This window comes from Rhea americana, unplaced genomic scaffold (genome assembly GCF_003343005.1).
Source record: "Rhea americana isolate MKP2758 unplaced genomic scaffold, rheAme1 scaffold_2, whole genome shotgun sequence".
NCBI lineage: Eukaryota > Metazoa > Chordata > Aves > Rheiformes > Rheidae > Rhea > Rhea americana.
Window position 1 is genome coordinate 3698353 of NW_028186149.1, and position 15180 is coordinate 3713532.

The 15180-nt window shown below is 37.0% G+C and overlaps 1 protein-coding gene across 1 annotated transcript in view; it reads left to right on the plus strand.

Moving 5' to 3' along the window:
• Positions 1-15180, plus strand: part of THSD4 (thrombospondin type 1 domain containing 4) — a 359658-nt gene that overhangs the window by 9190 nt on the left and 335288 nt on the right. The window contains exon 3 of the mRNA XM_085303323.1: positions 13902-14344. Within this exon, the coding sequence (XP_085159449.1) occupies positions 13902-14344 (443 nt within the window). The remainder of the gene's footprint in view (positions 1-13901; positions 14345-15180) is intronic.

Below are 15180 nucleotides of genomic sequence, written 5' to 3' on the forward strand. Positions count from 1 at the left end.
TTACTCTAATGGAGGTACACTATATTAATCAATTTATCTTTAGTGTATGGAAGAAGTGTCAGAATTTATTTTTACAAGCCTTTCATTTGGCACTGCAATATTGTTGGAGAATTCTGAGCCTGGCTGGGCTTAATGATGTTTACTTTCTCCTTTATGCCAGCCCTAAATTAGGAAGAAATTAATTGGATAGTATCACTTACTATCAGTCATCTGATGGTCACTATGAAAAATAACTATATATCAGTTGAATATGACTTCAGAAGTATTTAAAAAGACTGTAATTTCAGAGTCATTTTTAAAAACAAGCATAGCTTTCTGTGTTATGGAATTGAATCTTTTTCCACGCTGCAAGCTCTTTGGCCTTAGGGAAACTTCTTGTGTGCCATGGAGGCTTGCATTTAGACCAATATCAAAGGCTGCAGTTTCTTGAGACAGTTAAGCACTGTTGAAATTGATGGGACAGAATAAGGTAGTCTCATCCCTGACTGCTTACTCCTGCTGCCTTCCTTGTRTTCTCTCAGGTATTTGCTGTTATCCTCTACAAGCTGATTTATTCCAACAAGCCAGCAGGTTTGGGGCTTTTACTTTTTCATCTGTGTTGGGGTTGAAGCTGCTKCTTGAAGGGTCGTGACTGAATCAGGAGAAATAAGTAACGGGATCAGGAGTGAAAACTGAGGGGAAAGGGAGGAACAGGGGAAGTGGAAGATGAGCAAGATCCCTTTGGTTATGGTGAGCTATTGGATCAGTTCAGCTACTAATGGAAATGCAGCCTGCGTAACACTGCAATATAATGGCCAAATAACATTGTTATTCAAATAGTTTTTGGGGATGAGAGGGAGTTTCTACAGTTGCTCTGCTATTTCAGATCAACTTTCCTACCTATGGTGTGTTGTTTTTTGGAGAGATTGAGTTTTGCTGTTTTCATTGGAGGAGGTGTTTTTTGTTTCATTTGTTAAGTGGACATTGAAATTGTGCTTATGCCTAGAGAGGGTCATTTCAGAATCACTTTTGTTTTCCTTTTTCTCCTTAAATCTACCACATAATAACAGGGTGTTGTTTGCATTGGCAGAATATGTGAAAGTGAATTAAGAGCTTATCGATACTCTCTTAATCAAATTAATCTATCATTGTGGACAGAACTGTGAAGATCTATGCACTTGTCCTTTGCTTTAGGACAAGATGGTTACAACTAATAAATGTCTCTTTCCCCCTCTTCCTTTCCCATGCCCCCATGCTCTTATCTGGAGTTTTTAAATTGCTTAACAACTGAGACTTACCTGCTCAGACAGGCTTCTTTTCTGTGATTATGTGAATGGTTCTATGCCTCCCTGAAGTTTGTCCTGTGAAAATCTGTATGCGACAAGTAAATTGAAACTCTAAAATTTTATGGAATTCTGGCATATTCTTGGATTATTTGGAATAGCTGCTTTGGGTGGCAGAAGCTGGGAGACAGTTTTTGCTCTTGCTGTCCTGCGTCTAGGAAGAAATCGAGAAATAGGCTTTTGATTTCTTTCTGTCTTTGTCTCTCCATCCTTGTTTTCCCTGATGGTCTTGCTTGTTCAAATACACTGAACTACTTGCAAAGGGCCTAAATTGCAAGGCTTGATTCCTTTTCCTGGGCTGTAGAAAGAAGATGCTGGAGGTGCAAGTGCAAAGGTAGGAGGGGAGTGGGGGGGGGGGAGATGGTAACTATAAGAGTACTATTCCGAACTATGAGAATTTGATTACTAAAGCTGACAATGATGTCAATTTTAAGATCAATATAGGAAATTTTGTGTAAAAATGTGATCTTACACCTACGTTTATATTGTAATAATGATAGCGAAGGGCAGCATTTCCTCGTTTCCATTTTCTTTTCACCCTGCCAGGCCCTGTAAAAGTTTCTGTTCTGTTAATTGGAAAGGATACGACTGTCTAGTACATCCGAATGCACTATAATAGGTTAAAAGTGAAGTGGGGAAAAAGTCTTGTATATCCTTGAAATACTGCAGGAAATTGGATTTAGACAAAGCAGTTAATATCTAAGCTTCGCTTTTGACCAAGACACTGAGGCTAATGCCTAATAGAAATGCTGTGGGATCTCCACCACAGCTGGTCATCACCTTGCTATCATGAGAAGCATGCTAACTGGAGGCTCTGTGTGCTTCTTCCTTGAAGTCCAGGTAGGGTGAAATTCCAACCTAAGGTCAGCAGTGACTGAAATCTATAACTTGTCAGGGCTTGTGAAGCAGCAAGCCAGCTCTTGTTAACAGCCTTCCTACAAGGTGGCTGTGGTTCTGTCCTGCTGGGCTGCATCCGCTGACTCAGGTTTCACTGGGGTGACTTACTGACTGCCTGTGGGCACTTGTGGCATTGGGGCATCTTACTGCAAGTGTTTGCTGATGGCATTCATTTTCTACTTGGTGTTTTTCTTGTGTATGAAATAAGTATTAGTCAATTACTACTGCATTTTCATACGCGCCAGTTCCAGAAAACAATGTCCACTGAAACATAGACCATATTCCTTTTGCAGTTTTGTGCACGTCTGTATATCTTCTGGTGCAGCTGCTTTATTTGAATTGTTCAGTTAGATATGCAGTGACATTCACTAAAAACTTTGGTGTAATAGAACATTTCTAGCTTGTAGCTGGAAATGTTCCTTTTCTAAAAGAATGTCATCTAAAGTGATCTTTAGGAGAGGAGGTGATGTAATCCATACAAGAATATTTTCTGTAAATTTAATCTTTTAATGCAGCAGAATGATTTGAATAGTAGATTTAAAGAAGTATCCTGCTATCTCTGGATTGTTACTGATTTCCTATGCTTGATGTTGGGGGTTAACATAGGGAATGAAATTCTTACTTTGTGAGAGGAAGGGAGGCAGGACAATAGTACATTGTTTTATGCAAATGTATTCTTTGAAAGTCAAGGCCAATGGCTTTGTTATTTTTTAACAAACTTTACCATAGAGAGCTGAAAAATAGGTTTTAGATTAATATATTAACTTTAAGCATGGAATATCAGAGGCTTAGAGCTTGTTCTGTCTTTCTTTCAGGAAAAATAGAAGATTTTTCCTTTCAGTTAGATTCTGGAGCAGGTGAATCTGCAAGGTGATAGATAAACTGCTCAACTTTCTTCTGAGCAGTACTTAATGCTAGGTCTATCCCAAGCTTTTGACCAGAGCAGTGATAAAGATTTCAGCTATTTTCAGACAGAATTTAGAGAAATTCTTTTGTCAGGGCATATCAGTCTCCTTTGTGACAGTTTGTCTTTTCTGCTTCTGGGATGCTGCACAGTTGACTCACTGAGTGATCTTAGATGGTTAATTACTGGGTAAATAAAATCCATGTCTCTACCACATGTGGATTCCAGAGAGGTTTTTTAAAGTGTAGGAACATAAAATGGCAACTTTGTCACAGCTGAAAATTGACCTTGAAAAGGCCTAGTGATTAGCTCACAAATGATAATCAATGATAAAATACTTCCTAGAATAAGGAAGCCTCATTTCTGATATAACGAGAGCCTGATGCTGATCATCATTATGTTACTGTAAATCAGAAGCAATCCTGCTGGAGGTAAGGAGTGATTTTATCAAATATGTGGAAGTGAGATCAGGAGTGAGTCATGTATTTATTTGAAAGTACTTGATGGTCTCATAGGAAAATGGAAAGCAACCTCTATCTTAAAACACTAAACTCACAGAGGATGATGGAGGTAGCCTTGGTGCGAAAAAAATTAGTCAAACCTGGAGGAAGCTTCAGGCTTTGTTGGCATGAGAACTGTTCTGAATTCATTCAGAGCTATTTACTTTCTGGACTACTAAAATAACGTTAAAGTCTCTTCAGATGTGGTCAAAGTTGGTTGAAGGGGCACTTAATCTTTCCAGGCATTGTAACTCTCTTCAGTGATTTGTGAATACAAAGATCTTCTATTTCCAGGCTTTTTAGCCCTTTAATCTTCACAGGCACAGATGTTCAGGCAGAGTTCTTATACAAAGAACGGAAACCCAAATCATTTAAGCTGGTAGTATTTACATTTAACATGTACTGTAAAATTCAAACGGTTTACTACATCTCTGATTAAAGGCTTCCAAAATGCACTAAAGGATTAAAATAGCAGAGCGTGCTAACCAGGCAGACATGTACACATTGTGTCATGATGTTTTGTTTGGCCTCTACTCCATTTTTCTGCTAGCTGTGAGAGATCTGAGAAGTTATCTGTGAGGTTTTAGGGGTTTTTTTTGGTAGATTATTCTTAAGAAACCACCAATGTTCCACGTGTTTCTTATAAGAAGAATTTAAAATACAGCTGTTCCAAGTGAATGTCCATAAAATGAACAGTAAAGACCTACTGCAGGGAAATTGTTATGGCTGTGTAGGTTTGGCCTTTATTGGAAATCAGCTGGGCTAATATTGAAAGAATATTCCTTGAAGATGAATAGAATGGCGAAAGAGTTAAAGCAGGTCATAGATACGTTTATAATGCTAGCAGGTAAATACTACAATGTTACACTTGAACAGATTCTAAAACCAAACTGTAATTTCTTCAGCCCATTCAAAGTTTGGCGTGCTCTGCTCTGAACTTTGAGTTCAGTTCTAGTTTCTGTGCATTGACCTGTTTTCATTTTTACAGTCTTGAAAATTTAAGAGGACAAAAACTAGCTCTGACTTTGTGGTACAGACTGCCAAGCATCATGATCRCTATGGACTGTGAAAGTTCATCATGAACTTAAATTTGGAATACTGTGTGCAGCATTGCATAGTGTTAAAATGTGGGAGTGGGAAAGGTACCAAGAAYGAGAAAATGAGGATAATCTAAATTCTGACCTATTTTCCTTACAAAGAGCGAGGGAACAGATTAGGACCATTGAATTTAGGGAAGAGATCATTGTTTTGGATATTAGTCATAATTTAAAACTGTCATGGTCTGGAGAAAGGGAATACAGGATAAATGATCTTCATTTATTAATATAAAAAAATTGGAACACACCATGAAATTATGAAGTAGCATGTCTAACCAGAAGAAAGGAAGTACTTTTTCAGATAACATACAACTAAATTGTAAAACTCACTTCTGCAGGATCTTTTGGAAACCAAAATTATAAATAGGTTAAAAGGGGGATTAGTTGTATTCATGGAGGTTAAGTCCATTAGTGGCTATTGAACGCAACTGTTTGGATATGGTATTTAGCTCTAGAAGGCCCTTAAATTACTGATTAGCTGCAAGCAGAGGGTCTGTGGAAGGGGAAATGTCTCCCTAGGCATGTCCTGTTTCTTAAGCTTTTGCTTTTTCTACACAGAAACATAATACTAGTTAAAGAGGTCTTTGACTTTTTTACTTTTCTGAATGATTCATTTGCATATCCACTAAAGTTTAGTAGAATTAAGTATCCGACAGTATTTTAAAATCAATGTTTGTCACATCACTATTGCACTGTCAGTCTTCAGCTTCATGCGCAACTAGTTATACTTGAAATATTTGTGGCTTACTGTTCAAATCTTATTTCCTCTTCAGGGACATTCTCACATAGCATAATTTCAACAACTGCTGCTTAAATCATGAGATGTGAATCTTATTTCTAACTTGTCTGATGGAGGTGGTACTAGAAATTTGCATTGTATTTCAATAGCTGGTATACTGCTCATTTTTACTGAAATTCTTGATTTAGGATCAGAGTGGTTATAAGTGTTTGCTGTATTATATGAATCTAAGAGAAAGTGCTTTTCTGTTTTAAATGCAGTCTATGTCAAGCATACTGGCACGTTTTGTTCAATTACATCTGAGATTGTCATGTGTAAAAGTGGGGAAAAGCTTAAGACCTGTCATAGAGGACTATAGCTACAAGAATGACAATACTGTATTGGGCAGTAGTTTAACACAGAATTAATCTGCCTAAAAACTACTGAAGGTTAAAATTCTATAGAATAATCTTAGATTTCTGAAATCCTTAAAATTTATAAATAAGCAAATAAAGAATGTATCTGCTTCGTTCATTCTTTTTGTATAGTCTGTGAAAATTGTGTAAATTCAAATAAATTAGAAGCATTATTTGTAAATGATTTGTAAAAATCTTCGTCCAGTAAGTCAGAGGATGGAGGTGAAATTTCTGAGTTTTTTGCCCTTCTAGATGTTTTGTGTTTTACTGCAGATGCTAACTGATAACTATAATCATTAGGAAGATGGATTTTAATAAGCCCAGGTGGACAAGTTTTTCAGCYACAGTGTGTAATGTTTTCACTTGCTATCTTCTCACACTTCATACCTTCCTTTCTTCTATCCTGGTGGAGTAATGAGCATTACTGAATGGTCACGATATTCTATGTAATACAAATATGTTCATATTTTACATCAGGAAAATGATCTCCTCAGTTTGTCAGCAGAGGAGGTTTTTACAAGAACGCTTTCATGCTAAGATGTTTGACAATGTGCTTCTGTAAATAGTTATTTATATGGTACACAGGCAACTAGTCGTATAGACTAGAGAAATAAACCAGCTGAATTGCTGATGATGTAAATGGTAATGCTGTAAAAATAAGTTAGTGGATATTGCAGTGATCTGACAACTTCTATATGTTACCAGAAACTTAGCTCCGGATAAATTTACTGTCTCGTTTCAGTACATGCTATGTACATAAACCAACTGCTATTGTAGAAGTAACTGACACATTCCAAAGTGAAACCTGCAAAGCTCTTAAGCTGCAGTACCTGCAACACCAAATTTTTGTCTTCAGAAAACATGCACAATGAGAACCCACGCTTAGGCTAATACACTTGTGAGGTTATAAAGTTAATAAAAAAATCAATGAAGGAGTCAGTGTTTCCTGGTCAGATGAAATTCTGAAAGACTTACTAATGTGTTGAATTGTGCGTGTGTGTGTATGTGTGTATATACACACACACATATATATATACACACACATACGTGTGTGTGTGTGTATACACATATATAAAGAATCAGAGCTGGATTTATGTGTGTGTGGGGGGGACTTGTGCATCTCATTCCAAAAAAAGATGGGAAAAGCAAGGTGCCTGGGACTGGGTCCCACTACCTATTACAAAAGCGCTTAAAATGCCTGAAAGGATCCAGATATCCGCTACTGTAGGCATTAAAAAGATACAGAAAGGTGAAGTATTGCTACTATGTACTTCTCTTCCTCATTCTCTACCCAGTTTGAAGCAGTTAAAGAGTATGGATGAAAGCTTATGAAAGTGCTCAACATGCTGACGTTTAGTAATAAAGCTCATACTGTTTTCAGATTGTCTGTTCATCCAGTGAGATGCTAAGTGCAGAACCAACCCTTAAAAACAAACATCCCAGAATTGACTCTGTCTCTCATACTGACTTGTCAGCAAGAAATCCCTGTAGTGCAGTAGAGATGCAATTTTTTCAATGTAGTTTTTGTACAAATCTTGAAGCACTGTTCAACAGAGCAGAATTACCAGCCTCATAAAGGGGAATATTACCAAATTAAGATAGTGTTATTGAAATAATGTATTRTAATTGTCACTGACGTAGTAGACATTCCAGACTGGGGTGTGGGAGGGAAGTATTCTGGCCCTCTGGGTTTACAGCCTAATCAGAGAGAAGCAGAGAATTAGGAGAAGGAAAGCAATAACAGATCTCCACTTTTCTTAAATCACTAAAGATTCTCTGTTGAAAGCACAACAAAAGGACTAACAGATCTTTAAAAGGAATTTAAATAGGAGTAGAATAGAGGYCTACGCAGTCAAGCAAATGAGGCTTACTATGCGTAAGAGATTGTGCAGGAAAAGAATATGGAAAAAGCTGACCAACTAAAGATAAGTGTTGGAGCCTTCTTGGGKAAAGAATATTGAAAAAAAAATTGGGTGGTGACTGTTCTAGAGAATATTGAACAGGAAAGGACAGATTAGTATCAGAGTTATTTTGAACACAAGACTTATGATATGTATTGTTTCATTAAAAACTCACTTTCTGGAGTCAAGCTTCAAGAGAGCAAGAAAGATCAATAGTTTTAATTTTTAAGTGTCCATATTTTTAAACACTAGGAAAGTCAAATACTAGAAGAACAAATTCAGTCTATCTGATTACATCCAGGTTTTGCAGTGTGTATAAGCATGTAGCTAACTTGTTCTTGTCTTCCTCCAGTGAGTTTATTCACATAAAAATTAGGCAAGTGTTTTTGTGTTCTACTGAAATTAAGCATTAGTGAAGACATCAGGAGAAAGACTCTGAAATAGCAGATATTAGAAAAAAATTGACATAATAGCATTCGTCTTATCTGAAATAAATGTGAATGTTTTGGGCAGTTAAGTACAGTCTTAGTAGCCACCATGCATGTTGTATATATTTTTTTTAATACTAGAATTCTGATTTCCCTTTATATGAAATAATGTCCGAGACCATTCTTAGAAATAGCAAGCAGAAATTGGCCTTGAAGAGCCCTGGCATCCAATACCATGGCTTTCTGTCATAGTGTACTATCATTGCAGCGAGCATGTGCACACTGGTAGACTTTTCTGRTTGTCTTCCTTTTCTAGAGCATGAAAAACTAAGGAAGCCAGAGACAAAACGCTAAACTGTGCTTTTAATTTTTCAGTTTATTAGCCATGATGTACTGAGTTTTCATAACTGTATAATCTACACACTGAAGCCTGTTGTGTTGAAGACAAATTAATGTGTTTAATTAAGTTATCTTGATAACTTAATTGCACTCCATAATTTATAGTAATTTTAAATGCTAGTTAGGGATTTTTTTAGTTGTGCTTACAGGGTTAAATTCTGTAGACTTAATTACTAGCCATATGAAGATTCTGTATGCAGAACTAAACAAATACATAATTTTTGATTGTCTGACTTGAGATGGTTATTAAGCCTAAAGAAGCAAATAGGATGATGTTGCATGGACTTGGGAAAGACAAAGGAAAACAGAGGAAACGGAATGGATTTTCCCATTTTTCATGTGGATAAGAATCTTCTTCTTTGCTATATTTACTTATGCTGTTTTTTTAATTGCCTTTTTTTTTTTAACTCGCTTTGTTTTGGTGGTCACAAAAGATGTGTTAAATCACAGCTCTTATCTTACAGATCTATGCATTAAACCAACTTATACATTAGGAACAAAACAAACTCCAAAGAAATATGGGAGTTCTTAGTATCCTCCCCCCCCCCCCAAAAAAAAAAAAAAAAAAGGAAAATCAAAAATAAGTTGTTCCATAGACTACCTACCCACAGTGATATTTTGGTTAAGATATTTGGGAATTCTTTCAGACCTTGATTTACCTATGGTATTGTTGTTTTTCTCTTACATTATTTTCTGTGGTTCTGAATAAATGACCCAGTATGCAGAAGTGTTGAGCTTCTAACAGATTCAAATTATATAAGATAATTTGCAACTGATTAAAATAAACTTCTAGTCTCCCTGGCTTTCAGTTTGTTTTTAGTTCARCTAGGTTTGTTTACTTAAATTACTTCTTTTCCTAAGGTTTGATCTTTATATACACTTTACGTGCTGAACTTTTATTTATTCCTACATGTGAGGGATGTTTTAGAGGAAGAAAAAGCTGTTTTTAGGAACTATGCCTAACTTGAATGAAAAAGAAGACAATCTCAAAATAAAACCTGCATGTAATGCAGTTCCTGTTTACAAGCTTTATTCATCCCTTTATTTTGGGGGTCTTTGGATTCTAGATGTGAGGTCTCGACAGCATTACCATGGAAATTAGAAATGCATTAAATTGCGTGAAATTAATAGAAGAGTTGTCAAAGATTCAAATTTCAAAATGATGTTTTAAATATTAAATCTACTTCCTTCAAAATTATGGACTGTAACAAAATTTCATTAAGCTTATATTCTGGACAAACTCACTTTTTTGCTGTTGTAACAGTTGTGTTTTGTATTTTACGAGAAAAGCTAGTAGAGGAAGAGCTAGGTTTTTCTTTTTACTTCATTTTGATGAGCTTATGTGGAACTTAAAAGGTCCATAGGTCCCACATGTCTATACATTGGTGGGAAGATTGAATTTTATTAAAATCTAGGGGTAAAGATTTTGATCTGATGTTTCTTCTATGGTGCATATTCTTCATGAGTAAGAATAAAGTGCATTAATTTGCATGAACTGAAGAAAGTTTCCTCAGAATCTTTCATACCTGTATGTGTTCTTTTAAACTTGGTTAACAGGACTCACCAAAGCCAATTTGAAAGAAAAAATAATTTCCTAACTACTGTTTTCACTTTGATTAAAAACAAATTTTCACTATTTTTAGAGTTTTTCATTTCCTTTTCCATCTTCCATGTTGTTCTAGATTGTAAAAGTCTTAGCAGATTATCAATTCACTCTCAACCGATTTCTATATTCTCCTGGTTGTACAAGAGGCAGCCCCCTAATGATATTAGGGCAGCCRTGATAAATAAGGAAAAATAAACTTCTTCTTATACTGAAGTATATTACAGATTTGGACTCCAACCTGTAGTAGCAGTATTTTGAAGAAGACATGAGAATTTACTGTTGTTTTTGAAATACACAGCTGTACTYTTTGTACTATCAAATGGCATCTTCCCACTTGCAGGAAACAGAGTAATAAAGAGGCGTTTAATACCACGCTGTAATGGATAGGTAGTCATCTGAAATAGGTGACAAATGAGTATATTGTGATACACAGAGTTATTCATACAAGTAYTAAATAATTAGAATAAGTAATTAGAAGCTAGCAAAATACAAGAAAACTGGAGGGGAAAAAACCCATCTATTCCCATGCTTCACTTGTCTTTCTGCTAAGTTTTTTTTGCTATCCGATTTGGATCACCTTTCCATGACGTATTTGTTGTAGACGTGGAGAACAGCTTGCTGGAAAGAGTGTGTGAACTCTGTGTGTGTGTTTAAGTGTTTGAGTGTCATTATTGCCCACTATATTTTCTATTCTTTAATCTAAATAGCTTCAATATATTCAGCCTTTCTTAGTGGGTTTTACTGAGTAGCTTATGCCATTGACCACTCATGTTTTCCTCTAAAGATTCTTCAGCGGTCCAGATCTTTTCTTGTGCCCAAAGCTGAGATCTAAATTTAAAAAGTGCATAACCTGGGTTATGTTTGCTACTGAAAATCCCCATATCTCAGAATTTTATCGTCTAACATATAAGTAACATTGAAGATTTTGTGCTCTAGTATAACACATTATATAGTTACTTTTGGGTTAGTTTTATTATTAAATCATACTGTGCTATGTCTAGAACTATTTTACTGTGAAGATTAATGTGTGTGAAATTACTTTACATTGCCTACAGTCAATAAATTATAATTTTATCTAAAACAATCTTTGCCGCGTTGAAGTTTGATAGCCAGGAGGCTCTCTCTACATCAGGTTGACACTTGTCACCATTAKATCAGTTTCTGTTTCCACATAGGGAAACGGTTCTTATTTCAGTAGTGATTTCAGCTGCTGGCAGATGAATAGATTTTTCATTGTTGCCTACATGAATACCTTTGGCTTAAAAAACAAAAACAAAACAAAAACAAAATGATTATTAGATAGTCCAGAAATATGAAACTAGTATTTCTGATAACAGACTTCCAGTTTTATGACAACTAAATTTTACTGCAAACTGCTGTCAAATCAGAAGAAATATAATGAATATTTTAGTATAAGAGTTATCATTTTATGTCTGTGGTAAAGATTAATCTACAGTTTATGTATGAACAGTGCGTATTCACTGAGAAATTGTAAACTGAAGAACTGCTTGTTTATTTGGTAATATTGTGAGTCTGTGATACTCTTATTGGATATGAGTGCAAATACAACAACCAGATACCTTGTTGCATGTTATTCATAATTTTGATATTGTTTGGTTATTAGATTGTACAGGCTATTGAACTTAGAAGGCATGAGGGGGAATTTCTTCCCTGTGAGAGTGACGGAGCACTGGAGCAGGTTGCCCAGAGAGGTTGCGGAGTCTCCTTCTCTGGAGATATCCAAACCCGCCTGGATGCAACCCTGTCTAACATGCTCTACGGTGACCCTGCTTGAGCAGGGGGTTTGGACTAGATGATCTCCAGAGGCCCCTTYCAACCTTACTGATTCTATGATTCTAAGGCTGATACCAGATGGGCTACCCACAGAAAAAGAACAAATTAAATTCAGAGACATCTGCTCCTGTTTTTGAAAYAGGATTGCAAAAATTGGGAAAATGTCACACTAAGGCAGATGCTTTTTATTATTCACTAGTTATAATTAAATGCAGTTTTTTCTGTGGTTGGGGATGAAAGAGTAAGAGCAACCTTAGAATGAGGAAATGTTTTCGATTATGTAGACCACAACTAACTATTACACAGCAACACCACCAACTGTGCACTGGCTTGCATTTGTGTACTGTAATGGTGTATTCAACCTGTATTTGCAAAGCACATTCCACCAAAGCCTCCCAAGGTTTGTAGCCGGCTGATCAGTGGTGTGTGCTAACTGGCTGAGATGGTTTGCACTTCAGCTGGTGAGTGCTGCTGTAATCTGTGATTAGAGGCAAAGCGTATAGATGTTAATCTTTCCTTACTGCAAATGTTCGGGACAAAACTATTCACRACAGTTCTCTGTTTAGGAAGTCATCCTTTAGAGGGGGGATAAGTTGGCATATAGGGAGACAAGTTTGTCTTTCCAAAGCTCATTTTGAGGCATCTACACGCTAGAGTAGGGCTAGACAGGTATGGTAAGCAAAGGGTATTTCATCTCAATCTCTTTTTATTTTATAATTGAAATGATATGTATGTGTGCTTGTTGGTACAAAGGTTATTGGAGTACAGTTTAAAGAAACTATTAAAGGATGTTAATGTAAAAGAATGCTCTGCATATTCATAGCCATGAGAATTGGGTATTAGAAGCCTGCTTTGACTCGTTGTATCATTTTTCCAACAGCAGATCTATACATTTAATGAAGGAGGCTCAAATTCTTGTGCTGCAAATTCAAGCACTCTGCCCAGTGTGAAACACTATGAAATCCTGGCTACAGCTGGCTCTAGGAATGGCTGGAGGTTAGGGAAGCAGTCTACAGGAGGTGRAGATGGGTGGCTGTAGCTTCCAACCTGTGTTGATACTGCCAGCTACAAAGTCAGGATGTTTAAATGTGTGACCACTGTTTGAGGGGCTCACTCCCCTTACGGCACTAGATCCTGCCCTTTCTAAACCCTTCTAACTGTTTCAAGAGCAAAAAGTCTCACCTTTGTGACTATTCTTCCCTTCCCTTTCTCTGTCCTACTAAATGATGAATCTGGACTAAGTGGCGTTGAATATGCGAGACTGACAATTTGATGCTGATTTCTGTGAATGTAGGACTAAGTTTGTTGTCTTTGATAGTACTTTCCTTGAAGTATTTTTGGAAGAGCATTAACAAGGGAAAAAGAACAGTAATAGCGTAGGAGTTAACTATTGCTTGTTTTTTTGGCTTGTTGGAAATCAGCCTATCTTCTTAGGCTTTTGTTTTCCTAAAAAGTTCCACCTTATGTGGAAGTTTCTGAAATATTATTGCAACTGGAGTCGGCCACAAGCAGAGCAGTTTCCATTGTTCAGGCATCGGAGTGGAAGAGAGCAGCTAGTTTCTCTTGACCCTAGTTGTCATTAAAAATGACTTTACTGCCTAACTGTGTTTGAAATCGAAGTTCAGAGATGGAAAACTTAACTTTTGCATTGAGCAGTGTTTTCTATTGCTGAGGAAATCYGTTCCTATCTACATATCCAAAACAAAGTTTTGATCTGAAGGGCTGATCGGTCTAGGAGACCTTCCTGTAATAGCAGGATGGACAGCCATGTGGCAGGGAATGAGTAAGAGGAATCACTTCCTCTGTAGTTCAGTTTCACTTGCTGTGATTGCAGAGTGAATAGCTCACAAAGGATATTAGTACTATCTTTGTATTACAGTGTGAATTCCAGTTCCTGATTCAGTCTGCTGTGCCTACAGGTTCCCCAGAGGATAGAGGAGCAGAGAGATGCATTTGAAGATAGCAGTGCAGGCATCCCAGGTATGTGGGGAAGTTGGGGCCCCTGGTCTGCCTGCTCCCGGAGCTGCAGCGGTGGTGTGATGGAGCAAATGAGGCCCTGCCTCCCAGCCTATTACCACGAAAGAGGCTACCAAAGGCCAGGGCGACAGTACCCAGCCTCAGAGAGAACTCTTGCTCGTCAGAATCCGCGCCATCGTGAAGACTCACTGACTGCTTATTCTGGCCATGTCATTTCTGCCATCCGTACATCTGTGCCACTTCACAGAAATGAGGAGCAGCTTTGGGCTGGCCTTCGGGCTCCTGTTTCTTTCGGAGGCCATAATAACAGCCATATGAGCAGAGGAGCATTAAGAGGCAGCCGACATTCTCAGTCCCAGAGGCATAACACCAAGCCAGAAAAGAGGTACAGTGTCTACATTTTACTCCTGTTATGAATGATGTATCTAAAGAATGGCATACGAGACTAGAGTCAGACTGTTTTGTTTTGTTTTGTTTTAAAGTATTCCAGCAGATGGAAATTCTTTAGTGCTTTCCCTCTGAGTCGTCTTTTGGAAGATGTTTGGAGCGATTTTTCTGAGGGGAGTTTCTTGAACAACAGCAACAACAAAAAAACATGCCATCTACTTATTTAAGATTTTTAGACAAAATCAGCCATAATTCGAGTTTTAAAGACATCTTACTGGCTCAAATCAGAAAAAGAATGTTACCTTGAGGCAATATTCCTACTAAGACAGCATGACTCTCTATTGCTGGTGATAAAGACATGCTAAGCCTCTCAAGAAACTCTCCCCATGTTAAAGAAACTTTGAAAATAAGAATTAATGTGTTATCCTCCTGCTTGTGTCAGTGAAGCGTAAAATTTATAGGATGCTTGGGGCAAGCTGTTCAAATGTTGATCTAAGTATTGGCAATTTCCTTTAATTGCTGCTTTTTCCCCCCTTTCTTTCGAACCCATAGAATTTGATAATTTAGAACTTTTGGATATAACTTTAATATTGCACTGATTATCTTACAAAAATTCAGAGACTGACAGAGGTAGGTTTTTAGTAGCGTTGTTAACATGACTATGTTGAGGCAAACATCATATTTCCTTTTTCTGTTTTGCTACTAGTCATTTATTATAATGTTTTACTTCTCAACTGTGCAGAGTAACAGATAAAAGTTGTAGTACATAACTGARTTATTACTGGTATTGGAAGTCTGGCCTTGAACTGTCGGCACAGAGTATTCAAAGACTGC